The 25,318-nt window shown below is 46.2% G+C and overlaps 1 protein-coding gene across 1 annotated transcript; it reads left to right on the plus strand.

Moving 5' to 3' along the window:
* On the plus strand, positions 1–22,814 carry LOC134043001 (uncharacterized). The gene is made up of 18 exons (XM_062490972.1): positions 1–85; positions 489–603; positions 1,887–2,061; positions 2,690–2,801; positions 3,801–3,907; positions 4,723–4,849; positions 5,398–5,518; positions 5,792–5,877; positions 6,989–7,113; positions 8,290–8,349; positions 12,136–12,202; positions 13,336–13,430; positions 15,000–15,128; positions 16,583–16,697; positions 17,489–17,626; positions 18,250–18,416; positions 18,830–18,918; positions 21,872–22,814. The coding sequence occupies exons 1-18, from the start codon at positions 1–3 to the stop codon at positions 22,065–22,067; spliced, it is 2,109 nt and encodes a 702-aa protein (XP_062346956.1). The 3' UTR covers positions 22,068–22,814.
* The last annotated feature ends 2,504 nt before the right edge of the window (positions 22,815–25,318 follow it).

Consider the following 25,318-nt stretch of genomic DNA (forward strand, 5'->3'; position numbering starts at 1 on the left):
ATGTTTAGGAAGGTAACCTTCAGCCTGGGAAAACACGTGTCCTCCATGGCACGTGGGACCATCCAGGTGAGAAGACTTCTGCATGGTGAGTAGTGCGTTGAATTACTATGGTACTCCCAGTGCTCCCACTCTTTTAAAATATACTTCCATCCTTAGGTGTGGTCGCGGGGCTGGGTTTGTTCACAACTACGTTCAAGTAATGTTACTGGAGCCAGTAACCAAACAACTGCAAAAATGGTGTCAGAGGATCCTTCAGTGATAGTGATGAGGATTGTAATTCATATTAACAGTAGAGCTATTTTGCACGCATTTCACTTACATAAAACACAGCTCTAGTCTTCCTAAAGTTTTTTACAAATTCATCCCAAAGAACAGCTGAAGAGGGGGATAAATCTGTTGTGATGATGACAATTTGCTTTTTATAAAACAACTCAGTAGTTACTGCAAATACCCACACGAATAACTCACCCTTCTGTGTTTATCCCCAGGTGGTTATGTCAGGATTCATCCCTCTGTACAGGAAGCTCTGGTGGAAGGGAGACCCGTTGTAGCCTTGGAAAGCACCATCATTACACATGGCATGGCCTATCCTCTGAATTTGAGGTGGTGGATTTTGATGTTCCTCGTTCAGTGAAGTTGTAAGAATGAAGTACATTACTTACTGGATTGGTGTCAGTATTCTTGGTCAAGCCAAAGCTGTTACAAGAGCAAATGGAAATGTCAGGTTGTTAGGCTTTCAGACTGTGAGCTCAAGTGTAAAACAATTGTATTTGGACTTCTAAGGACAAATATGGAGAACTTAGTTATCTCCTTATCCAACACCTTGAATTTCTGGCTTCCTTTAAAATAGAGCAGCAGATAATGTCACCACTGGCTCTAAAAGAGAGCTATCAGCCTTTTCAGCTTCATAGTTTGTACAGACATTGAAAACACTGCAGTTTCTTTTCCTGTATCTTTTTTAATGCAAAAAGGATTGAAACACAATAGTGGAATCTGTTCCTTGGCCCACTCAGAGCAGCTACTGTGAGAGCTCCTGGTCCCTTCTCACTGTCTTCTGTACCCGGCATGAAACCCCCCACCTCTACTCTTTATTTATCAATTTTCAGTAGACTTGTGTTTCATTGAGTTACAGTGCCAGAAATCGTTGCGCTCTCCCCTCCATCCTTGCTTCCAGAAAGCACAGAAAGGTTTTGGTATTGATTTTCCATCTTGCTTTTTACCTGGCCATCATTCTGCCTGACATTCTGTCTTAAAATGAAGCTCTAAAAACTCGATTTTGGGGAAGAGGTAGTTTCAATACTTAGAGATTGCCAAGCATATGTCCAGATAACTGAGAAAGGGAGAAGAAGCTGCTCCTAAAATAGATAGTGTATGAATGATCAAAATTTGCTAAACTTAGGCTTAGTCTGCAGCCCTGGAGTACTGTAAGGCACTAGATTTTTGGCACTGCTGTTACTCTATATCTCACTGTATTATGAAAAATATATCCTGGTCATTTGAGCAGGACTTGAACAACCTGGGGTTTTTGTGAAGGCCTATGATGTCAGATAAATAACAGGTAAAATATACAGAAAGGTCCTATTTTGAGACGATCCCTATTTTCAGTAATATATTGTACAACCAGATTTGCTTGTAAACCAAATATTTTTTTCTCAAAAACGAAGCACAGAGCTTGGACATTGCCATCCTTGAAAATGAGAGCTATTCACTTCTGCAAGTTCAAGTGCAAAGATTTCCACCATGAGGCAGATACAAGAAGCACAGGCCCTAGCTGAAATCACAAGAACTGTACAACTGTGAATGATGGCCATCAAACACCATGGTTTCCTTGCCTGATTGTTTCCATCCCTAATTTTGTGACTTTTGTCTTGTTTATCTTATCTCAGCATGGCCAAAGAGGTGGAAGAAATTGTAAGAACAAATGGAGCAGTGCCAGCCACAGTAGGTATTTTAAGGGGGCAAATCCACGTGGGACTCACAGACGAGGAACTTGAGTTCTTGGCAAGCAGTAAAAATGCAATTAAAGTGTCTCGCAGAGATTTTCCTTTCGTCCTCAGCCAGGTATGGTGTGCAAACTTTGTAGTGTGGTCTTCTCTAGTAAAGTGTTGTTGCTTTTCTAGCAACAGTAGCTTGAAGTTCTCCAGCTTTTAAACTTCTCAAAAATATCATGGAAAGTGGTATCTTATTGGTAAGTGTGAAAGTAACTGGAGTCAAAATACAACAGAGTAAGGGAATGACATGCATGAAATAGGGCTCCTGAAAAGTCATTCTGGTTGTGCTGGCAAGCCATGGGCACTTGGCTAAGAATATTCTAATTGGCATGATAGGACATTATCACATTGCATGTAAGCTATATGACACTTAGGCCATCCCAGTCTTAAAGTGATAGCTAAAGGTGCCACTAGCTGCCCATGGAGCACCCTGGACAACAAAGGCCTCTGCTATCAGTGCAAGAACATCTTATATAGCAGGAATGACAGATGATTCACAGAATCACAGAATATTCTGAGTTGGAAGTGACCCACAAGGATTACAGAGTCCAGCTCCTAAGTGAATTCCTCTACCTTTTTGGCTAAAAGAGTATTTGTGTTAGAATTCCACTGCTCACACTGCTGTGTGGTGGACCACAGCTGTAGCTGCTTCCCCAGGTCTCCCTGGGTGCTGACTGTGGCTGGTTGTTCCCCAACAGGGCTTGTCTGGAGGTACTACTGTGTCTGGAACAATGATTGCAGCACACAAAGCAGGAATTCCTGTGTTTGTGTCAGGTGGCATAGGAGGTGTTCATCGTAATGGGGAGAACAGTAAGAACATTCTGCTTTTCACTCTGTTGCTGCAGTTATATTCAATTCCTTATTTTCCCTTGTTCCCAGCCTGTCTTACAGTAACTGTCTGTTCAGGAGAATAAAGTTGACATTCTTCTTGATCAAACTATGGTTGCTTTTTCTCTGATGTCCCCTTTCCAGAAACTTCAGGATATCCCTCTTGAATATTCTCTTCAAAATATTCCTTCTGGACAGTTGTTAAGGGGATGGAAGTTTCTCTTTATCCTTTGCTTACACGAGGTTATATTGATATTGTTTGCTGGTGCAACAGGAGCTGACTGCACCTCTGCCTTTTGTAATGGCTGGATAACCTGATACTGGCTGCCAAGCACAGTGTTGTTATCAACTCTCTCAGCTGAGGAGAAGAGCCTTGCCACAAAAGAGTGTGCTCTGTCTTAGAGGTGTGTGCTCTCTTCTGGATGATGGCCTGGTCTTGGCTGTACAGTCTGTGGCTTTTAAGTGCTTTCTCTCTTCTCAGCCATAGAGATTTCCAACACAGCTCAAGTGCAGTGCCCTGTTGTATGCCATTCCTTTCAGATGTGAAGTAAATTCCAGACCCCAGGGAGTTTCCTGAGGTCAGCTCCTGTGGTACTTTCTTTTTTTTGCAAGCATTGTTAGTTCCAAACTCAAAATCTACTTCAATGATATTGCATCTCCCAGAATCTCATGCTTGCTGTACAACACCTTTTTCATTTCTACCAAATTTTTGCATGCTCTTTATCCATGTGATCAAAGGGCCAAGAGATAGAGTACAAGGCTTCACCTCAGTCCTTAGCCATGTGACTTCTTTTTGTCAACACCTTGTTCAGTGTCAACACCTAAAGATATGATCTAAACCTTTAATATTTGCTCGTGGATCTAGCCAGTTATTAAGTCAGGCAGTGTCATCCCGGGCATATGTGGTTTTTTGGGAGGTCAGATCTCATCAGCTTGGAGTACAACACAATCACCAACACCATTCTGCTTGCCTCTTGACAGCTCTGGATGTGAGTGCTGACTTGACAGAGTTAGGACGAACTCCAGTCGCTGTTGTAGCTGCAGGAGCCAAGTCTATCCTTGATATTGGCAGGACGCTGGAATATCTGGTAGGTAGCATGGGCTGTGGTGTCTGAAAGCAGATAACGTTGTCCTTCGTGCACAGAGTGTCCAGTGGCATTGGATGGGTCGTAAGCCAAAGATTTTCAGAAATTGCTGCTGAGAGGATGTGAAGCCATATTTACAGTTCTGTAGTCCTGGGGCTGTACAAGTGTTTGGCTGCTCCCTAACATAAATCTGTCCATGTCCAAGGGGCTGTTCCAGCAGCTGCTCCAACAGAGGTCAAAGGTAGTGCTATCCATGTCCTTTTTCTTTGGCACTAGATTTGCCTTTTCTGGGATGATGCTCCCAGAAACTGACAGATTAGGAAAGCTAGATCCATCAAACGCTAAAATACAATCAGAATTAAAAAGAGAATCAGATTATTTCCAGCAGTCACCTTTTAAGGTTTGGCATGTTGGAAATCACCAGGGCCAGCACTTCAGGTGACAGCCAGCACTGGTATTTCTCAATCGCAAGCAGAACTCGTTTATATCCTGTCAGTTCATGACATGTCTTCAGATCCCAGGGTGTTATCTTGGACTCAGGATGGTGCCAATGACAGCTGCATGGCTTTAGATCAGCCCCAAGCACACACAAAGGATGCACATGCCTCCTCTGCCTCAGTGAGCCAGATCTGATCTAGCCACTTACCATGCCTAGTTCTTGGTAAGAGGATAGAATAGAATGGGATGAACTAAAATAACCACGACCTGTGCCAAAGAAAGGCAGCTTCTTTCTAGGTAGAAGGAAAAAGTCGCGTTCTTTAGTTGGCTCCCCTTTCCTTCCACTAAATCACCTGCTTGTCTCACCTCTACTGCCGCAGGAGACTCAGGGTGTGTGTGTGGCTGCCTTTGGAGAATCAAGAGAGTTCCCAGCCTTCTTCTCACGCCGGAGTGGCTTCCAAGCACCATATCATGTCCAGGATGAAGAGGAGGCAGCTAAACTCATTGGTGTGTTTCAGATGGCAAAAACCCATGTAAGGTCTTGGAAAGGAGGGATATAAGAATTACCCTGGGTGAGGCACTTTCTTTAAGTCTGCAGAAAAATTTGCCCTAAAAAATATATCATCCCACCTCCCCCATTCCTGCCTCAAAAGTGCTTTGATAATACAGTAGCAGAGAAATCCAGTTCTTTACAGCAAGTAAAACTGCAAGCCAGCTGCAGCCAACTTGGCATATTTTATTCCACCTGGTGAAGTGGAGGCAACACATAATAATAGGTTGATAAAAACAGCTTCTGGGCCTTTAGAAGGGGAATCAGTTTAAAAAAAGAGGGGAAAAAAAAGCCTTTGCCCCTTTTGCTGTACATGCAGACTCAAAACAAACAGGCAGGTGTGAATTGGTTGGTAACTGGAGAAGATCTTGATCTTGAGTCAGCTAAGAACTGGAGCTTGAGCTCTGAGGCTTCCTACACCTCATGTCAACCCTCCTCTGTCCTTTTCCTTCAGCACCCGACTTCTCCAAGGAGTGCCACTAACAATATTCTCATCCTCTCACAGACAGTGCCCTGGGGCTGGGCCTGAGCAGTGGGGTGCTGATAGCAGTGCCCTGTCCCCAGGAGCGAGCTGCCGAGGGCCAGGCCATCGAAGAGGCCATTCAGCAAGCTCTCAGCCAAGCCAGGTGAGAAGCAACCTAAGTCTTTGCCTTTTTTCAGCCCATGGTCTTGGGGGAGTAAACAAATTCAAGGATGCTGCTGCAGGAGCCTTAGCACAGCTTAACCTTGGGCATGGGTGAGTCCACAACTTATTTTCAACTGTACCTTTATCTAACCCCAAGCTTGTTTACAGGACTTGCTATGGTACGTGGTTATGGAGATAAAGTATCTGCTGGCAACAGTGCTTCTCCTCTGATGCCATTTCAGCTCATCTCTGGGCATTTTCTTTATATTTGCAGGTCCAAAGGAATCACAGGCAAAGAAGTGACCCCCTTTTTGTTACAGAAGCTCGTAGAATTAACTGATGGGAAATCATTGGACTCCAGTATCCTCTTACTAAATGGGGGGGGGGGGAAAGAAAGTACTTCTGTGTATTTCCTATCTCTTCTGATAATGCCTGGTAGGAAACACCGTCACTTTATTGATGGTCTAGCAAGGAGCAAACACTTCAGTATCTGCAAACAGATGAGAGTTCAGCACCTGCATCCTGATTTTTCGGGAACATCCTTACTGCCTTCATCCCCTTTTACATTAAAAACTGGAGGGCAGCGCAGATGGCAGGTGTTGCACAGCCCAAAGAAATCCCTTACATCTGACCCTGAAGCTTGCCTGCTCTGTGATGGAATCTCAGGAAACCCCATTCTATGCTGGGGTTGCACACTGGAAGGTCCCTGGACTTCCCAGAGCACTGTGCTGTACATCACACTGCCTTATCATGATAATACTCCTTACAGCATTCCCTGTGGGTACAGAGAAAGAGAGACTTGGAGGACAAACACCCCTGGGTGAGCAGAAATCCACTGTACAGCCAAGAGAAAGCAGAGGTACTGGCTGGGATGCCAGTGTAGGATTTGGGAGGGCCAGATTCACATCCAGGTTCTGCTGCCAGCTCTCTAGGAGACCTGACCAATCAGGGCAGAATGGTAAAGGCGTTTTTGGATATAAGAGCTATATGCAGCCACAAAGTAGGGCTTTCAAAGCCTCTGATACTCTGCTCCCAGTGCAATTTGATAAAAAAAAATGCTTATAGTGACTTGGCAAAATCTCAGCAGGTGTCTCTTCCTGGAAAAGCTGACCAAGATCCTCTAAGGTTTTTAGGCTCTCTGCTGCAATTTAAGTACTTGACCTTCTGTTTTCTCTGTGAAACCTTTGCTTCTGTCCTCCACCTGTCAAAGACAGATTTCTTCTCTGTGGATACTACGGGAAGAAGGTAAATAAAAAAAAAAAAGAAAAAAAAGAAAAAAAGAAAGATCAGAGTTTTAATGCATCATTGCAATCCACTATACTTGTCCCTAAAGGATTATGGTATGGGGAATCAGCCCTATCAAGGCCCAGCATATATTTGCTGCTCTCTCCCTTTAAACAGTCCCTACATAAGCTTCTAACAGGTCAGACTTGCTAGTATTTTTAATTTTCCTCAAAGAAACGCTAAACAGACCTTGCACTGATCCAGAACAATGCCAGAGTGGGCAGCTGCATTGCAGTGGCCCTGAGCAAACTACAGAAAGCCAGAAGGAAAGGAAACCTGCCTCGGCCAGAGAACATGACAGCATCACAACCAGTGAGTCCTTTGCTGGCCTCCATATGATGTCTCTCTGCTGACAGCACAAGATAAATTTATATCTGTTCCCAAAAGTAAAAGATGACTCAGCCAGGGACCAATCATTCTCCTTCACACTGTCAGACATTCTCCCTTTAGTTTGCCTTGTTATTCTTGAAAGATAAGTGTCTTCTCCTCCTCCCCCCATCCACATTTACAAGGAATGGACAGGGACAATGGCCTAATCTCATTAAGTCTTAGGTCATCAAGGCCACTAAAACTTTAATCACCTTTTCGCCTTTTACTGTGCCTTTATGTACAGCTTCAGTTCTATAGTGCTTAGTACCAGGGAAGTGTGACTACAGGAGTAGACCTGGAAGAGGGTGGGGAGAGATATTTTGAGCTGAGTTTATAAATATCTCTTTCTATTGGCCTCCTGCTCATGATTGACAAAATCACAAGATTTACAGCACATTCTGAACAAGATCCATTATAACACTGATACTCTATTCACTCTCTTGCATTTTGTCTGTGCCATGTAATTTGCAGGAAATCTATTTTAGGTGGTCTTTCGAGACATGAAAGATTTTCTAAAACCCATTTACAATAAGATTTATCAACATAAAAGAGAGCAGTGACTCCAGAGGCAATAACCCAGCATTTTATGAGAAAAAAACAGCTGTATGTCCCCAAAGAATCTGGAAACTTCCTGTTTGTGGAGCTAAACTGCTTATTCTGGCTTTGTAGACAATAAAAGAAGTGATCTGTAAAGTGTCACTTGGTATGGCAATTTCTCCTGGGGGCTTGCAAGAAACTACTGCATTTTTCTGCCTACTTTTCCCCATTTTCTTTGCTTTTTTACACACCAGTGCTTGAATGTTTCTGAGGCCTGGTATGTCACACAGAGAAACCATCAGCATCCCTGTGTGTCCTCCGTAATATTCCACCTGCCACACTGGGGCTGGCTGTCAGCAGGCATAATTCAGAAGGCAACAGAGAGAAAATATTTTGATTCTTTCTGATTGGGATTGTACAAACCTGTATCTAACTATTCAAAATAACCACTGGCCCTTAAAATGTAAGTGAGAGAGCTTTCAAGAGGGTGGGAAAAGTGGCTAGGCAAAGCAAAGAAGACTTGGAAACTTTTTTCTTGAAGTCCTTCCAACCACTTTTTTACGTCTTTATTCCCTCTTAAAGGTGGTGATTGGCGGTATCAACGTTGACTTTTTAGCCAAGACACAGAACCCTGACATCCTGGTATTGTATCTGTAGCAGTTTTCTTAGCACCAATGTATCTCCAGCTACTTGTACAGGAGTGCCAAGCCAAAGGGATGGGAGGGAAGGTGTTATCCATGTATGATATCGACATGTGTGCATGAACACACTTGGGAGGCGTACATGTTTAGTGTGTTGTTTAGGTGGATAATGGAGTGATACATACTGACCTACTCTGTGCTCATGAAAATCACCATCCCTGACACTCAAGAGAGGGAAAAAGTAATGTATCATCTATGCAATCTTCCCACAGGGGGGAAATCCCCAGGTAAGAGCCATCTCTGGCTGTCTGAGACTGCCTTAACTACAGAAAGCAGCACAAATAGGAGCAAGAGTCTCCTCTTGAAGACTCCAATGAAGGAATTGAATCTCATACACACACACACACAAAAACCAACAAAAAAGGGGAAAAAACCCCCAAACATGGCTTTAAAAATTAGAACAATTTAAATGTTACCAGACTCTCTTTGTCTCAATTTGGGTTGAAAAAGAAGCAAACAAGAAGCTAAAGTGGACCAAACCTGAAACTCCCCCATGCAAATGAAAGCTATTTGCATGACCTGTACAATTTCTGTTGAGCTTTACAAAGTACTGCAGGTTGAGGTGGTGAAGCTTGCTCAAAAATTGTTTGGTGTCTCAAATTGCTCTGTGATGATAGCCAAGGCAGGAAGCTCCTGCCATCAGATGGGCAGCCTGTGAAGACCTCTCAGTCAGAGGGAAAATGTGCTGGGGAAGCTGTCTGTAAGGAATTTGGCTATTTAATGATACAGGGGCCAAACAATGTTATGATGGTCAAGGGTGAAATATGCCATAGCATCTGTTATGAAAGCTTGCAAAAGCAAAAGTTCAGCTGCTTCAGCTGTGATATAACCAATACCATACACAGCCTACACTCAGCCATCAGGACAAGGAGCTGAGCTGTGTCCAAGGAAGGACAGGCACTCCTTGGCATGTCAGACATTAGTGCAGACCCCTGGACCATCTACAGCACAATGAAGGGGCCAAGGACTAGTGCAGGTCCTGCTGGGAGCAGCTGACAAGGCAAAAAGGAGGCTTTTAACGTTGCATTAAAAAGTGAGGGGTTTGCTGCCTGTCTGCCTTCAGTGAGCCCTGGAGCTCATGGTAGGTCATGGCTGGGACCCAAGTGCCAAGCTGCAGGAGGATTTGGGAACTGCCAGCCAGAAAGCTCCTGCTGACAGCTACTGTGGTTAGGCACAGAGAAAAAGCACCTCTCAATATCATTGTTTTGGCTTTTTAAAGACAATTTTTTTTTTCAAAGGGCTCGACACCCAGCAGATTCCACTTTATGCCTGCTGGATTTGTGGCAGAATATTGGGTACCACTCATTCCTTGTTCTGTCTCAGCAGGAAAGCAGCTGTATTCTGACCTGGTTGTAATTCCCACATGGCTTTCAAGGCTACCCAGAAGCTAAATGTTTAATATGTAACTATCTGACCTGCTAAGAAGGATGAGCAATATTGCTCAGAGAAAGTTGCTGGAAAAAGCATTATGGTTATCATTCTCTCAGGATACCCAGAAACTGAGCAGAGTCTCATTTTTACATTAAGAATTCAAACCTCTTAGGACATGGAAGAAGTTTCCAGAGACTTGCTCAATTCTCTGAAACTTTGCCAGAAAGCATCAGCCCAGCCTCATTTCAGATTACTTTTATCAAGCCCATTTTTACCTAAATTCTTTAATCTGAGCCAGCCCTATCCATACCCAAGAAGAGATATTTGAATACCACTCGGAGTTACAACTGAGTTGGCAAGGTGTGATGAGAGTCACTCATTTCTTTTTCTTTAAAAGCCAGCTGCTGGTTTCTCTCCCACTGTGCCCACCTGCTACTTAAAAAAAGAGATTTGGCATCTTCAATTTTTTAGGCCCTGTGGGGTTGTACAACAGGAGAGGTCACCCACAGCTGGATCCCTAAGCTACATCTGCTCTTAGGGTAAGGCTTGGAATAAAAAAGACACCCAGAAACTCTGCCTCTGGGGTATATGGGAAAAAGAGAGGATCAGCATGCCAGGCAGCAAAAGGAGCTGGTGAGTATTTTCACCATTCCTGCAGGCATCAGTTTTAAAGCACAGATAATGGAATTACATAAACTTCAGTTTGTGCTTATTGCTGATGGCCAGCACCCTCTTTTAAGACTGAAATAGGGGCCAGTGTTCAAAGTGGTGTTGTTTGACTTGCCTAGAAAGGTCAAAGGGGTTTGGGTTTTTTCCCCTTGGCAGCCTGTACTACTGAGAGTGAACTTCAGAATTAAAATAGCCAAACTCACTTTGCTCTTGAAATCTGCAACTCTCAACAGGATACAGTTGCAGATGGAAATATCCTCATTCCCAGTGGCAATTCCCAGGGAGTACAAGCAAAGATAAGGGAGGGGCATTTGTGTTAGTGGGGAGTGACAAGCAGTGCAAATATGAACAAAGGTCATAGGTTGCTTATATACAGGCAACTCTGCTCATGTCGTCTGAACCATTTAGGGCTTGGAGAACTGCCAGACACAACAGCAAAGGTATCAAAAATTAGCACCAAGTCTTACAGGCTACAGAACTGGGGAGAGTCAGAGCTAAGAAAAAGAGCCTGAAGGTCAGATGAGAGAAATAAAAAATCATATTTAGATGAGAGAGCAGCCTCTCACAGGGCTGGATGCAGGAGAAGGTATTGTGTGCAAAGACAGATGTGCAGCTTCACACAGGGGAAGGAGAATCCTTGGGAGGCTTCAGAATGAATTTTGAGAATGCCCAAGCACAGGGATGGGTTGAGGGCAGAATATTCCTTACAGTGAGATGGCAAGACATGTTCTTGGTTAGAATAGATAGTGGAGTTTCCAAGCAAGGAAAATGTTATGTGCAGGGGTGTTCTTGTGCACCTGGGTTGGTGTAGGGCAGAGGGAATGAGACAGGAGCTTCTGCATACAGAGAAGGACTGCCAGTGGCAGGCTGTCTTCAGAGATGGAAAATGGTTGTCAGGATTTTGTGAAACAAGAGCTCTAAAACCATTTGATAGTCAGATGAAGCCCAAATTGATCTGAGCACTTACTGATGTAATTCTTCTGGCAGAAGAATTAGAATGAGATGGGTGAGTAACTGCCTGTGTTCTGACAATTTGTATGTGACAGAGAGGCAGATGGACAGAGCAGTGGAAGGCAGAGGCAAGAGAAAAGAATTTGGTAGCCACACATAGAAAAGAAGGGTATTTTTAATGAGGGAGATGTTTGGGAAACAATGAGTGAGTGAAAAACTCTTCAGTCTCTGAAACAGATCCTTCCATGAATAAAGTACAGAGGCAGTATAGGCAAAGATAAAAAATCTCATTTTACATTCAAAGAGGGAAATAAATAAATAAGTAAATAACTCCCACAGACTGCTTAAGGTGGGAGATAAGTGGCCTGGTGGGAAGAGCCCCAACAACTTTGGAGTCCCAGGTTGCTGTGAGCAGGTGAATTCAGAGGGTTGCTCACACTGACTGAAACACTCATTAGCCATTCTAGGAGGTCTCAGCAAATAAAGACCAAACTAGCAATTCATGGGGAGATCAAATGTGTCTCTCCTCCTTGCAAGCAGGCCTTTGTCATCAAGACAGAAGTCAGTAGATGGCTCTAGAAGTTTGTATTGCCCTCAGTCTGTGAGCTGGATGCCCTCTAGTCCCTCTGATTGCTGATCTATGTTTCAGCAATATCAACTTCACATGATAATGGGGATGTAGCAACTCTGCCAAGCAGCCCTCCCAGTGTTGCCAATTAACAGTTCTTTCTTCCAGGGCGGTGGGCAAACAAATGCTGGAAGAGTGAGACGAACCTTTGGCGGTGTTGGAAGGAACTTGGCAGGTGCCTGGTGCTTGGGTTTGCCTGTGGGTGCATGCCAGCTGTGATTTGTCCTTTGGTATTCCTTCAACAGCAGGAGAGGCTGAATGTTGACAAGATTTGGGACACATTAGGCAATATACTAGTGGGCAGGCTGCCTGGAAAAGGCAGGGCCCTTTCCAAGAAATAAGAGGGGACAGATTGAGATCAAGAAAAGGAAGGTCCACAAATATGAAGTTAACTAACACATGGTGCAGTAACCTGAATCAAAGTAAATGGGCATCAGTATCTCCAATGACTCCTGGGCAGCCTCAGATTTAATCAGTGCCGGAATATAGACACAAGAGAAATATGCTTAGAGCAAGAAGTTGAAAGGAATAATCCTAGTTCCAGACTGATAAACCACATACCATGGACAAAAGGAACTGGGGTACAGGAGATACTGTAGAAGAAGAAAGGCTACAGTCCTATCAATGGGAAAGGAGCACACAGTACCTGTGGCTCCACCACAAGCAGCAGCAGACCAATATTCTTGTACTTAATAGGGACAGATTACAGAAAGGTTTTAGGATTATTCCATCTTTTAGATATTTCCCAATCTCCTAACACATACCTACTGTCACTTCAGATCACTAACAAAGAAGCTGGAGTGGAAAAAATCCCCACGCCACCCACAGAGGTACAATTTGTGGTAACTTGAAAGGAGAGGAAGGGTTTCCCATTAATACATTCAGATTCAGTGGTTCTAGTAAGGTATCATGGTTGGGAACAGCAATGTGGGAGGGCTAGCACCAGAAAAGGCTGTGCTCAGAAGCAGCATGGGAAAACGCACATGCCTGTGATGGTGAAGGACATGATGCCAGAAAAGAGCAGAATTTGCTTCCCCCTCTTTTCCTCCACTCCCAGCTGTTCCAAAGAATCCTAAATTTCAGGGTTCTGGTTCAGCTCTCTGTAGGACACCTCACTCAGCCCTAAGCAGTCATTTGCAGCAGCTACAGCTCAATTTCATCTTGAACATCCTTCTAGGTAAGGACTGATGAGAATTAAGTTTTTCAGGAGAGGGCTTTCCTAGAGACACCCATGCTGCATTGGCTGTCACTGTGTTCACAGTACTCTGGGGGATTTGTTAATAGCTTTTGTTTCCATTTGCTTTTTAGACTGTTTAAGCCGTCTTGGACAAGCTCCTCTCCTTTTATCAGCCGTGGGGAAGGATGAGCATTTAGAGTCTGTCCTGCACTACTGCCACCACATGGTACGTACCACAGAAGTGGCACCTCAGAAACTTGGAAGAGATGACATCACATAGAGGGTAAAGTCTTCCCAACCCTGGCAGACATCAGAGCCACCTTCCATCCGGCCCAGAGTAGGAATATTTCAATGTTTCTTTAGCTGCAGACAATTAGAAGGCAAGGAACCACCTCCAAAACACAGGCTAGGTTTATTTTGGAGTCTGAACCAGGGGCTCTGAATTCAGGCCCAGAAAGTGGTGCTTGGAGGAGATAGAGGTAAATCAAGAACAACCACATAGAATTCTAGTGAAGGCTAAACACAGTGAGAAATATGCAAACCTTGAACCTGAGGACATACAAAGCACTGCCAAAATCAACCTGGTTTCATTAAATTCCAAGAGAGAGAAAATGTGAAACTGGAATTGCAGGTTGGACACCTCCCAAGCTCAGAGGAGCAGGATCCTCTACAGAGCTGCATACACTGCTTACCTGTCCGTAGGGGAATACCTGGCTCCAGCAGCAGCTTGTCCACAGGTCACAGAGCTGGAGCAGCAGGAGCTCCCCAGGACAGCAAGGCAGGATATCACCACCCCAGCAGGGAGCAAAAATAGCCAGGACAGCAGCTCTAACCTAGGTCATCAGGCAGCTCCATGGAGAAAAGGCAGGACTGAAGGCAAGGCAGGTTGTGAGGTGTGAGTGCAGCCCCCAGGTGAGGCTTGTCAGAGTCACTGACTATTATTAGTGCCCTCGTGACCTTGGGATCCAAACAGAGCTCGTGGAGCCTTGGTTCTGGCTACCTGATCACCTTGGCAAATGAAGAAATGAGAACATGAGCTCTATTTTGAGCTATAAAGGCTTCACCATTGCTGGTGGTCTATAGTCTCTTCTCTACACAGCAGTTTGTGCCATCTGAGTGAACAGTCTCCCAAGGGAAGGTGGACTTGCTGGCCAGCCACCAAGCAATCCTTCCCTGTAGCAAAATACATTCCCACTAGTGCTGGAGAGGAACCTTTCCCTAAAAACTCCAGCTTCCCTGTCAGCTGCTGAGATAGATACATTTCTCCATCCACATGTTCTTTCCAAGATAAGCCCTGTGTTCCCTAAGCAGATCATTCCCAGGAGGCACAAAGGAAGGACACCCCACAGCTCTCTACCCCACTGCTGTAGAAATGGCTCCAGGTTGTGCTCAGAATCAGGCTGGGCACTTGGTGAGATGACCAACATAAGTCACTGCTGTCTGCAGAGTGCCACCAAGAGATGCTATCCCATACAGGCCATGAGAACGGGTGATTGAAGCAGGCAAGGCTGCAGACCACTCCTCTGTTACAGGGGACACAACCTGTGGAACTGCACAGCAGAGACCTGCCACTCATTTTCTGAAAGATTGCTTTAACATGCAGCATTTGTTGCATTTCAAATATTAACAAATAACTACGTGCCAGCATTTTCTAGACTGAGATACCCCTGACAAGCTGCTTATCCCAAGGGAGAGCAGTGAGCTGAGCTGGAGACCAGGTGGGCACAGAAAGAGTGAGCTGAGGGTGGCAGGGAAGAGAAATGTGCTCAGTGTATAACTGTGCTCCCTGTTTCAGGACATGAGCAGCGTCCTTCAGCTGGAGGGGAAGAGCACAGCCACTTACTGTGCTGTGATCAGCAGTGCTGGAGAGCTCAGCGTTGGCTTGGGAGACATGGACATCCACCAGCAGATAACAGAGCAATATGTATGCACTGCCTCACATTTGTGAGCTTTTCATATGAGAAAGAGTGTGGGCCTGTGACCAAAGGCCACTGGTGATGTTTGTACCAGGAGCGAATGACTGTGCAGAGGTCATGGGAGATGCTAAGGTTAACCCCAGACACTGGCCACTGGCACAGCAGCATAACAAGCCACCAGAACCCTCTAATACTGCTGACTGAGATGGAGTTTCTATATGTTTCTGGTTCATAAATATCACCACTGTGCCATCACCCATGACACATAGGCCAGAATCCTCTTCATTAACTTATCCAAGCTAATTTATAACTTCGCATCTTAAAGCCAGCAAGAAATCAACCTCATTATAACCCTAACTCGTATTTCTTCCTTTAGGGAAAAGCAGAAAAAAAGTGGATGGAACACTGGTTAAATCAAGTTGTCCTGTTCCATCCCCTCCCTACTATTGCTGTTGTTTCTACATGCTGAGTTGTATCAATAGAAACTGTTGCTCTGCACATCCAAACATTCAAAAACATAAGGGAAGTCTAATGGCAGCAGTGATTGAGGAGTGATTCAGTGAAAGCCCCATCACTGCACTCTCCTTTCCTGCCCAACCTTTTATTGACAGAATAAAAGCCTATGCTTCATGACTGACAGCAACATGGAAGTTAAGTGCAATTTACTTACCAGTGGCATCTCCATGAGACGGAGCCTTCCTAGGGAAAAATCTGGTGATTACTCCCACTTCCATCCCCACCCTGCCTCCCCCAAGCCTTGGCACAGAAAACCATTACATGAGAGTTTAATTCTCCTGAGCTTTATAAAGCAGCTGTGATCAGTGGAAATTCTGAACCAGTCTTGTGCTGCAAAGTGCATTTTGGCAGCCCCTCTTTCCACCAGGGCTGGTAGAAACACAAGGGGATGCTGCTTGAGTGTCCATAGCACTGGCCTGGCATCCCAGCAAATGGTAGTGCAACCTCAGTGGGACAAAGGAGAGAACAGCAGCTCTCTGCTCCACTGTACCACATCCCTGTGGGATTCAGTGGGGCCCAGGAGTAAAACACTCTGCTGAAAAACCTGTCTTAGGAAACACTGCAGAGAGGACATCCAAGTGACATGCACTGCAAGCAAAGGTGGAGTCAAGCCAGGCATGGCCCAGGGAATCCCACAGTGGCATTAAACAGCAGCATTCCATTTCCCTGTAGTGGTCCAGTGAGGACCAGCAATTATCTTTCTCTGCTGGAGGGGCCCTGCCAGTTGAGTCCAGCTCTTAATGGCCAGGAGCAGGGGAAGGAGAAGTGGAGGAGATGAGGCAAATGGAAAAATTAGTTTTCCTTAGGGAATCACTCTTTTAGGTTTATGCCTGCACCTAAAGGCTGGAATACAAGTCCAAATCCTACACCAAGTCTGACTAGCAATGATTTTGTCCCACTGCAATGACTCAGGCTGCCTCTCCTGTGTGTCCTGGATTTTAACTAGGTGTCCCAGTTCAAGGAGAACCTGTGTCAGGCCCCGCTTGTTTGCATGGATGGAAATGTGCCTCTCTCCACTATTCAGTACGTCTGCCAGCTAGCTAGAGAGCACCAGCTAGCAGGTAAGGAGAACTTGCCCTTGCAGCATCACAGCATGTGTGCCAAGACAGTCCAGGCACATCCCTGCTGCTTGCTGGAGACACCCCCTTACTGTCTGTCATGCCGGGTTATCAGCATCTCTTTCTATACTCTGCCACTCTGCTTCAAATGGATAAAACATTTCGGATTTCTCTGGATTTTTCCTCTTTCTGCTGCTGAACCACTTTTCCTGAGGCATAGTTGGTAAAGCCCTTGAGCACTGCCAGAAGGCCAGGGAGTGCTGCTCTCTGAGCCTTTTAATCTCAATGTGAGTGGCAATTTGAGCACTTCTGCCAGTTTGAGCAGCAATATAGTTTGCTTCTCAGAAAAAGTGCTGAAGCATCTTTTGGGAGGAATTCTCTCCCATTCCCGTAAAATAAATCCCCCTCTCCACTGGTATGCTGGGGACCTTTCAGAAGGCTTCCTAAACCTTTGGAGTTACACCTTCATTTTTAAAAGCAAATCCCAAAGAAGGACACAGTGATCTAAAAAACCTGGCAGAGGCTCCAAAACCAGCTAACTGGAGTAACAAAAGTGGGGCCTGGTTATATCATCCAGAACCAGAAGCAGCTGTCTCATCACTGAATGTTGAGAAGGAAACCTTGGGAAACCTCGTCCCAGGTTTGGGGGAAATAATATTTAAGTGTCTCATAATTTAAAGGTGTAAATCTAGTTGTGCAGATTATGATAAGTGTTCTACACTGCATCCTGCTCTGACACAGAGATGAACCACTAATTAATTAATTAACTAACCAATTGCATTGTTGTTTTGAAGTGTGCTATGAGCCAACAGATGAGAACAAGGCCTCTAAGCCGTTCCTCTCAGACAGCTGGAAAGCACTGACATACATTTCCCCCAACCTGCAAGAGCTGAGAGCAATAAATCGGACCCTCGGGAATCCTCTGCCAGCAGGTATTGAATTCTCAGAAGGGTCAGTCAGACTTTTAGATAACATAGATCCTGGAGAAGAGCATTTTCTGCTTCAGCCTCTAATACAGGCAAATTGGGTTCTATAGGGGGGATTCATAAGTGCTCGTGGTGCCTTGTACCTTACTGCCATCTTATGTGGGCAATATGGACTGATGACCTATCAGAGACCACATGGCCTGGGATGGCTCCTTGACCAAAACCAGAGGTCCCATTTGCCTCACTTCATCACCTAAACAGGAGTAATATCTGTTTTGTCAATGTGTCCCTGGAGCATGATGCTCAGAGGACACCTGTCCCAGCAGTACCACACTTTGCAGAAATGTAACACCCCACCAAATGGACATGGAAATCCAACAGCATTGAAACAACGGAGCCATTCTTCAAGACAGCTTTTTGATCTCTACAGACATTGAGAGTTGGGTTCCTCAGCAGAAAAACACAGTGTGGAAGTCTGACTCTGGAGAATTCCATGTTTCCCATAACATACAGAAAAGATATTTACCAACCACATTTCAGAAGTGCCCATAAAGAGTAGTAGAAGTGCTCACAAATAGGCTGAGGACCTTTACAGTTAGAGCACATTTTTCCCTCCCCTCTCTCTGAAGAGTTGCCATCCAAGCTGGAGGATGTTGTCCAGGCTGCAGTGGCCCTGGCTTGCCCTTTGCTGGCCCATCTGCACTGCGTGGTGGTGACCCTCGGTGCTCACGGCGTCCTCCTGTGCGGCAAGAGCCTGGGGGGGAACATCTCCCTTTATCCAGGAGCCCATGAGCAGGTAAGGGCATGGAAAACTATCTCTGAGCTCTCAGTTGCTTCTTTATTGGGCCATATGGCACTGTTGCTATTTCTAGTGGCGTGGCAGCAGTCCTGGGAAACATAGCATCGCTGCTGGAAAATGTTTGTGTTTTGGGGGGTGGAATACACAGCTCTGAAAGAAAATCAAGTTGTCTGTCCCTATACTGCTGGCTCCTAGCAGCAGTGTTTAGAGTCAGCTAGAATTAAATGTGCTTGTGTGAATATTCATGAGCGCAATCTTCATTTGCAGGAAGCTTCATTTAAATGATCGAAGTGTGAAAAAAGATTATTGCCTTTTTTTTTTTTTCCCATCCGTGCAGTTCTGGCATCAAGGTGCATCAGACCTTACTAGCTTGGGCAATTCCCATTAATTTCCCTTCCCTCCCCCCACAGGTTGCTGCTGCCAGGCTCTGTGCTGCCCACTACCCCGCCATCCCCATCAGCAGGGAGGAGATAGTCAACGTCTCAGGAGCTGGTGACAGGTATATCCCTCGCTGCTCTGTCCTCTCCAGCTGCATGTGAAAGGGCCCTAATCGGATTCCTTTGAAATTCCACTGGGAAAGCAACTGCTGCTTGAGAAAGAGACACTAAGGAATGTGAGAACAGGGCTTGTTAAAGTGAGTCCTTGCAAAGCTTGCTAAAAATGTCCCCCGAAGCATCTTGGAAGCCAGGCTTGCCGTTATTAGTTTTGCTTTTCTTCAAGATCCAAGCCTTTCCTGGCAATCTAAGAACTCTGAATTACTCGGGGCTGAGCTGCTAAAAGCAAAGTAAACCACCTCACATCAAAGCTGTCTTACTAACTAACTGCCTTACTTCCACACTTCTCCAATGGAAGTGGAACTGCCACTCAAGAGCTAAAATGGCCCTGTAAAAGCACTTCATCAGGTTCTGCATTTGCCTCTGGCAATTTTGAAGCTCTTGCTTCAAAAGAGTCTGCTGTATAATTCGCCTGGCTGTTCACACAATGCCATGCATAGAAGTGGTAAATGACAGCTATTATTCCTAGCCCCAGTGATCAATTCTCAGTCTGTCAGAGTAATATTTTATTATGCTCCTTGTTAACTTGACAAACTATATATAGCAGTCAGGTTGTTTTTTTCTTCTTGCTTCATACGTTGCAGTAATTGATTCTGTCCTTTCATTGCCTTGGGCTAGACCAAAAGTCTGTATGTGACAGATACTTCCTTTTCCCTTTCTACTCTTACCTAGCAATAACTCAACATAGCAACACTTCTTTTTTCTCTGATCAGTGTGAAGAATGAAAAGGTTTTTGTGGTTTGGTTTTTTTAAACATGGAGAGTCCTCAATATTTTGCTTGAAATCAATCAGTAACTTCTTGCCCAGCTGGTGAGCCCACTTGACACCAGGACATGCTGTTTGTGTCCCAGATCAGCTCTGAGATGAGCTGACTGCAACTGCAAGCTGGTCTTCTCCAAAGAAGACCAAATGGTTGTTTGGAGCAATAGGTGTAATAACAGCAGAGTAATGGGGACTGGAGGAGCCTTGTGGGATCAGTCTGACCTAAGGAAAGCTCAGCTTTGCTCACTGCCTCGGGCAGGTGTCGCCAGCCAGCCTCTCCAGGGACATAGCCTCCCCTCTGCACCATCTGCTCAAAACACAAGTGTTCCTTACTGCAGGACAAGTTTTTTTTCTGGAGGCTAATGTAAAAAGCACCATCTTTCTTAGGGGGTCCTTATCTCTTTTAAAATTCAAGAGAAGATCAAAGGTGAGATAAAATGTTCCACTGCCAACCACCTCCCTTGAGGTACACTGGGGAACTTGTAAGCTTGTTTTTCCTTCCAAACCTACTTAGAATCTTGGGCCCATTACTGCTCCCATTCCCGAAGTAATATTGGTCTGGAAATTCTTCTCCCCAGAGGCCCCAAGGCTGTGTGGGGGAATTTTCATAGTCCCCTTGTTCATCCAGGGTTTTTCCTTCTAATAACCCCAACTGCTCCCCTGAAATCTGGAAATCCCTGTTCTACAGAGTAAGAGTGCCAGAAATGCCAGGACAACTGCAATGCCATACAAGCCATCTCCACAGCATATAAACTGGTTATGTGTCCCAAGCCTAGCCTGGTGCCACTTTCAAAGGACTTCAGAACCACAGAATGGTTTAGGTTGGAAGGGACCTTCAGTGGCCATCTAGTTTGAACCCTTCTGCAATGAGCAGGGACATCTTCAACTAGATCAGGTTGCTCAGAGCCCCATCCAACTGGGGATGGGCCATCCACCCACCTCTATGGGCAAACTGTTCATGTTTCACCAGTCTCACTGTAAATAAATTTTCCCTAATATCTAAAATGTAACGCTTGCCCATCTTAGCCTCCACAAACCTTCACATTTTAGAAGCACTGGTCAGGGGGGACAGTGCAATCCAGTGACCCAGGGCACTTTATGCCTCCCCTCCACCCGATGGCTCTTCTGCAGCTCCAGAGATCTGCCCATGAGCTGAGCGTGTGTGCAGTGTCTGTTTGCTCCTTGCCCCTGGCTGCCATGACAACCTAACACCACATGCCCACACATGGCATTGCTAGGGGATGCTCCCCCAAATATTTACTCTCAACTCCGGAGCTGTTGAGAGATTGAACGCTCTGTGGAAGTCATAATCTTCTGTGCCTTTGTTATGGATAAAAAGACATAATTGATGTAATTAGGTGGAGTGCACAATAAGGGCTCCTTTAACTTCCCCATAAATGTGCTTATTAATCCTCCTGCATCGCATTTTCCTGTCCTTGCTTCTTCCTCTAAAATCTGATTGTCTTCTCCATTCTCTTTCCCTTCTCCTTTGTCTTCTCCTAGCTTCTGAACATTGTTACAGTGGTTGCTGTGAATAGAGAGTAGTTGCTCCCAATCTATCCCAAACATTGCACTCACATCACTTTTACTGGGAAATCTCAAATGAAAAAACATAGCAAATGTTTCCCAAAAATCCGACTTTCCAATGTAATTTCAGTGTTGGGTTTCTCTTTCCTAGCTGTGCCTGTTGTCTCTCTCACATAGATACAGAAACTTTATCTCTCACCCCATCCAACCCCAACATAACAGGGACATAATGAGTCACCAACAAAGAGCAGAGAAGTGACAAAATAACTAGAGAGCAGGGGAAAATTGGATTCTTCCCTTCTTAGGCTCTTTTTCCCGTCTTACCTGGAAAACTGGGGAGAATAGAAAACATGATACAAGAGAAAGTACTTCAACTTCTCAAATGGGAAGAACAAAAAATGCCAATAAATTACACTATTTGGTAATCTAAAATTAGATAGAGAAAAAGCAAAACCCATTCATTGTAACCTCAGCCTTCCTGTGTGACATATTCTGCTGCTGTAAGTGCTGGTTGGAATCCAGATGAAAGCTCTTACAAATGGACAGCCACATTCCTGGGTTCAAAGCTGTTCCCCCCATGTTCAAAACCACCTTTCTTTCCCTCCACAGCTTAATGGCAGGAATCCTTGCAGGTATGCTTGCTAAACATGACACAGGCACGTGTGTCCGGATGGGTCTGCTGGCTGCCAGCTTGTCTCTTCGTTCCTATGAGCCTGTTTCACCAGAAATCAGCACTTCTAGTGTCAGCCAGGAGCAAGTCCAGAGCAGGAGCTGGCCAGAGGTGAAGTTATGGAATATGGACTAGAACATGGTGGCTTTCTCATCTATCACCTCGTCACACTTGTAGCATTCCTATTTTCAGGAGCTGGACTGTGTTTTGAGCTTTGAGAACAGTCATCTGCTTTGGCCCTGAGTAAACCCTCAGGAAAGGAGGCCCCAATCCAGGGAACTTCTATGGAATGAAAAGCTAATTTCTGGTCTTTCAGATCTCCTGGTTTTCTGACCTCCAGGCCTTCTAGATTTTCTGTTGAGGGAGTTTTTTCTTCCTCCACCTTGTGTCACTGTTGTCCATTATCACAGTAGCTCCTCTGTCATTGACTCTTGGATCTTCAGGACCATGTCCCTTCAGCTGGGCCCAGCAGCAACCTCTGCTCTTGCTGCTTACTCTTTCCTATCCAAGAGGTCCCATGGATCATGACCTGTGGCAGGGTGCAGCTGGCAGGAACATGACACTGTAGGATAACCTTATCCATCTTCCCAAGCCTGCCAGCACACACCACACCTTCTTGCTCTGAGGTCCAATGCCCCTGGAGAAAACAGACAAGACAAAGTAAAGAAGAGTGACCAGGGACCAGCTGGTGGCCTTTAAAAGATGACAGCCCCTTGTTCCACATGCTTTCCTCTGGACGTGGTGGGGCTTCTTTCCTCCTTCATTCCCAAGTATCAAGTCTGAAGTGAAAGAGATCAGAGGGAGCCGAGGCATCTCCCATGGAAGCAAATGAGGAAAAGTCACCTCTCTGTAAGCATGTAATGTGCTGAGGATGCAACTGTGGATGCCAACAGATTGGTGAACACTGAAACTTATTAAAAATGCTTTCTAGTAGAGTTGGGTCTTGGTGCTGGCTGATTCTTGAACCTGACTGATAGTAAACCTGGAGTACAGACTCACCCTCCATTTCATCCAGAGACCACTGTCAGTGAGGCCCCTTGGCTGAGGAGCAGATCCCTGGTGTCTGACACAGAACTGATGTCAAAAGCTTGATCAGGGCAGCTCTAACACCACTCTCCTGAGTGGGCTCCGCTGTTTAACAAGTGAGCTCCCACTGCAATGGACGGAGGCATTAACTGCGTGCCTTTCCTCTACCTGAGACTACTTCCACCAGGCTTGTAGCAACTCCTTCCCTCTGAGCCCACCACCTTTCTGTCAGACACACAAAACATTTACCATCAGCTCTCTCTTTACCAAGACCTTGCTTGCAGCTGTGGTCCAGCTGAAAGATTCTGTGCTCAGGTGCTGTGCACCCGTGTGTGTATCCCAAGCAGGGACAGGGTGGCTGTGGCAGAAGGGTGCTGGGATGTTTGGGAACACAAGGGAGGGGGACTGGGGCCCACGTAAGCAGCTGGGTTTGCTCACAAGCTGGGAGGTGGGACACAGCAGGGGCGGGGGAAAAGGGCTGTACCCCCAAGGTATGTCCCTGCACTATAAAAATTACTTTGGCTGGATCCAGAGTCGGGGGAAAAGGAGCTTCCACCTCTGCTACTGACTCCAACAGCTTTGTCCAGGCAGGAGGACCCTGAGCAAAGGCAGGATCTGGGGATGAATGTCCAGGCACTGATAGTCACCACGCTCCTCCTGGTGCTGCTCTGCTCTACCCCGGCACCATCTGGGGCACTGGGGCGCCAGGCTGGCAACCTGAAGAGGCAGACAGGGGCTGGGGGCCCTGAAGAAGCCCCTTGGCCACCTGGAGATGGAGGGGACAAGCTACCTGGGCAGGGCTCAGAGAGGAGCCACTCTCTGGCCAATGCATGGAAAGTGATGAGAGAGGCACAGCCCAGCTCCAGGTCCCCCAGCAAGGCCATGGCCAAAGCCCTGCTGGACGGTGGGGAGCAGCTTCCCCCTGGCAAGCCCTGGAGGCTCCCACTGCAGCCCTCCCGCAGCAGGATGGCGAGACTGAGCCACCACCTGAGGGACTATGGGAAGTTCAACAGTGACACGGTAAGCACAGCCTGTCCTGAGACAGCGAGGTTTGTGCTGGGAGGTTGCAGGGTGACCAGGGTGAGCAGGGCACCAGTCAGGATCAGACAGAACTGGGAACAGCAGGAGCAGGTGCTGAGCATGCCGTGCAAACATCAGGGAGATGCATGTGAAGGTGCCAGTCACAACGTGGCCTCAACAGAGTGTGGGTGTGGGTGCTGAGAAGGGAGCTGGGCAGTGACACCTCCAGATCCCCAGATGGTACCTGGCAAAGCTCAGAGCAGAGTGGACGGCTGTGAGAGCAGGTGGTGAACAGCTCAGGAGGAGAGTGCAGGTCTGGCTGCTGTTGTCCCCTTGTGCTACCCTTAGAGCTGCAGGGACAGTCCAGCCCCAGCCCCAGCCCCTGCAGTGCTCTCCAAAGTCTGGTGTTCACTTCCTGCAGTGCTAACAAAGCTCTCCAAGCTCTGCAATAGGAGCACCATGCCCTGCTGCCCTGATGGGCACAGCTCCTCTCAGCACTGCCCTGAGGGAGGCACAGCCGTTCTCTGCCCATAGGAAATCTGCTCCACAGGCTCAGCACAGCATCCCACAAACAACCAACTTCTTCTTTATTAAACCCAAACCATGCTTAGGTGGCACAAGTAGACTTTGCCTTAACCACAAAATGCTGGGTGACACTCTGTCAAATACCACTCAGCTGGGGCAGGTGTCACCACAGCAAAAGAGCAGAGGCATTGGAGGGTGTGTTGTGGTTGTGGGGGCTAGCTTAGAGTGCTTCCAGCCAAAACAAATAATGAACTGCCCCTGGAAGCACTTCATTGGGTCCCAGCTTCTCCAGTTCCTTGCAATGAAGCTGCTGCTCTAGACCCTGGTAAGCTGCTTGTCCTGCTACTGCAGAGTGATGATGCAGCTGTGACTGGGCTGGTCCTGGCTGCCACGGGTATTGCAGCCACCACTTTCCTTCTCTCTGTAGCACTCCTGCCGTAGCATCCAGTCCCAGCCCTGCCAGAAGCCCTCTGACTGTGGTGGCTGCCTGGGGCTCTACACCTGCAAGCTGCCTGCTGGCACCTGCAACCTGAAATCTGTCTCCAGGCAGAGAGGTGAGTTCTAAGTCTCCTGGCAACTGGCAGCAAAGTGCAAGCACACCCCCTTGCCTGCAACATTCCAAGCCCAAGTCTGACTTCCCAGTGCAGGGCTGGGTCTGGTTTCTTGACTGCCCAGGGCTGCCTGTCTGTCCTGCCAGCAGTAGCTACAAAATCAACAACTGCATGATGGACATTCCCAAAAGTTTCTGGGAGGGCTGCGATTTCACAGGTGTCCTGAGCTATCACAGCACACCAACAGCCTGTGCTGGAAAACCA

Source organism: Cinclus cinclus, chromosome 4 (assembly GCF_963662255.1).
Source record: "Cinclus cinclus chromosome 4, bCinCin1.1, whole genome shotgun sequence".
Lineage (NCBI taxonomy): Eukaryota > Metazoa > Chordata > Aves > Passeriformes > Cinclidae > Cinclus > Cinclus cinclus.

Coding starts and splice junctions, on each gene's coding strand:
- LOC134043001 (XM_062490972.1), top strand. CDS start 1: ATGTTTAGGAAGGTAACCTTCAGCCTGGGAAAACACGTGTCCTCCATG. Junction 5,878..6,988: donor TGGGAAATCATTGGACTCCA/GTATCCTCTTAC, acceptor AACGCTAAACAG/ACCTTGCACTGATCCAGAAC. Junction 16,698..17,488: donor TAGAGAGCACCAGCTAGCAG/GTAAGGAGAACT, acceptor GTTGTTTTGAAG/TGTGCTATGAGCCAACAGAT.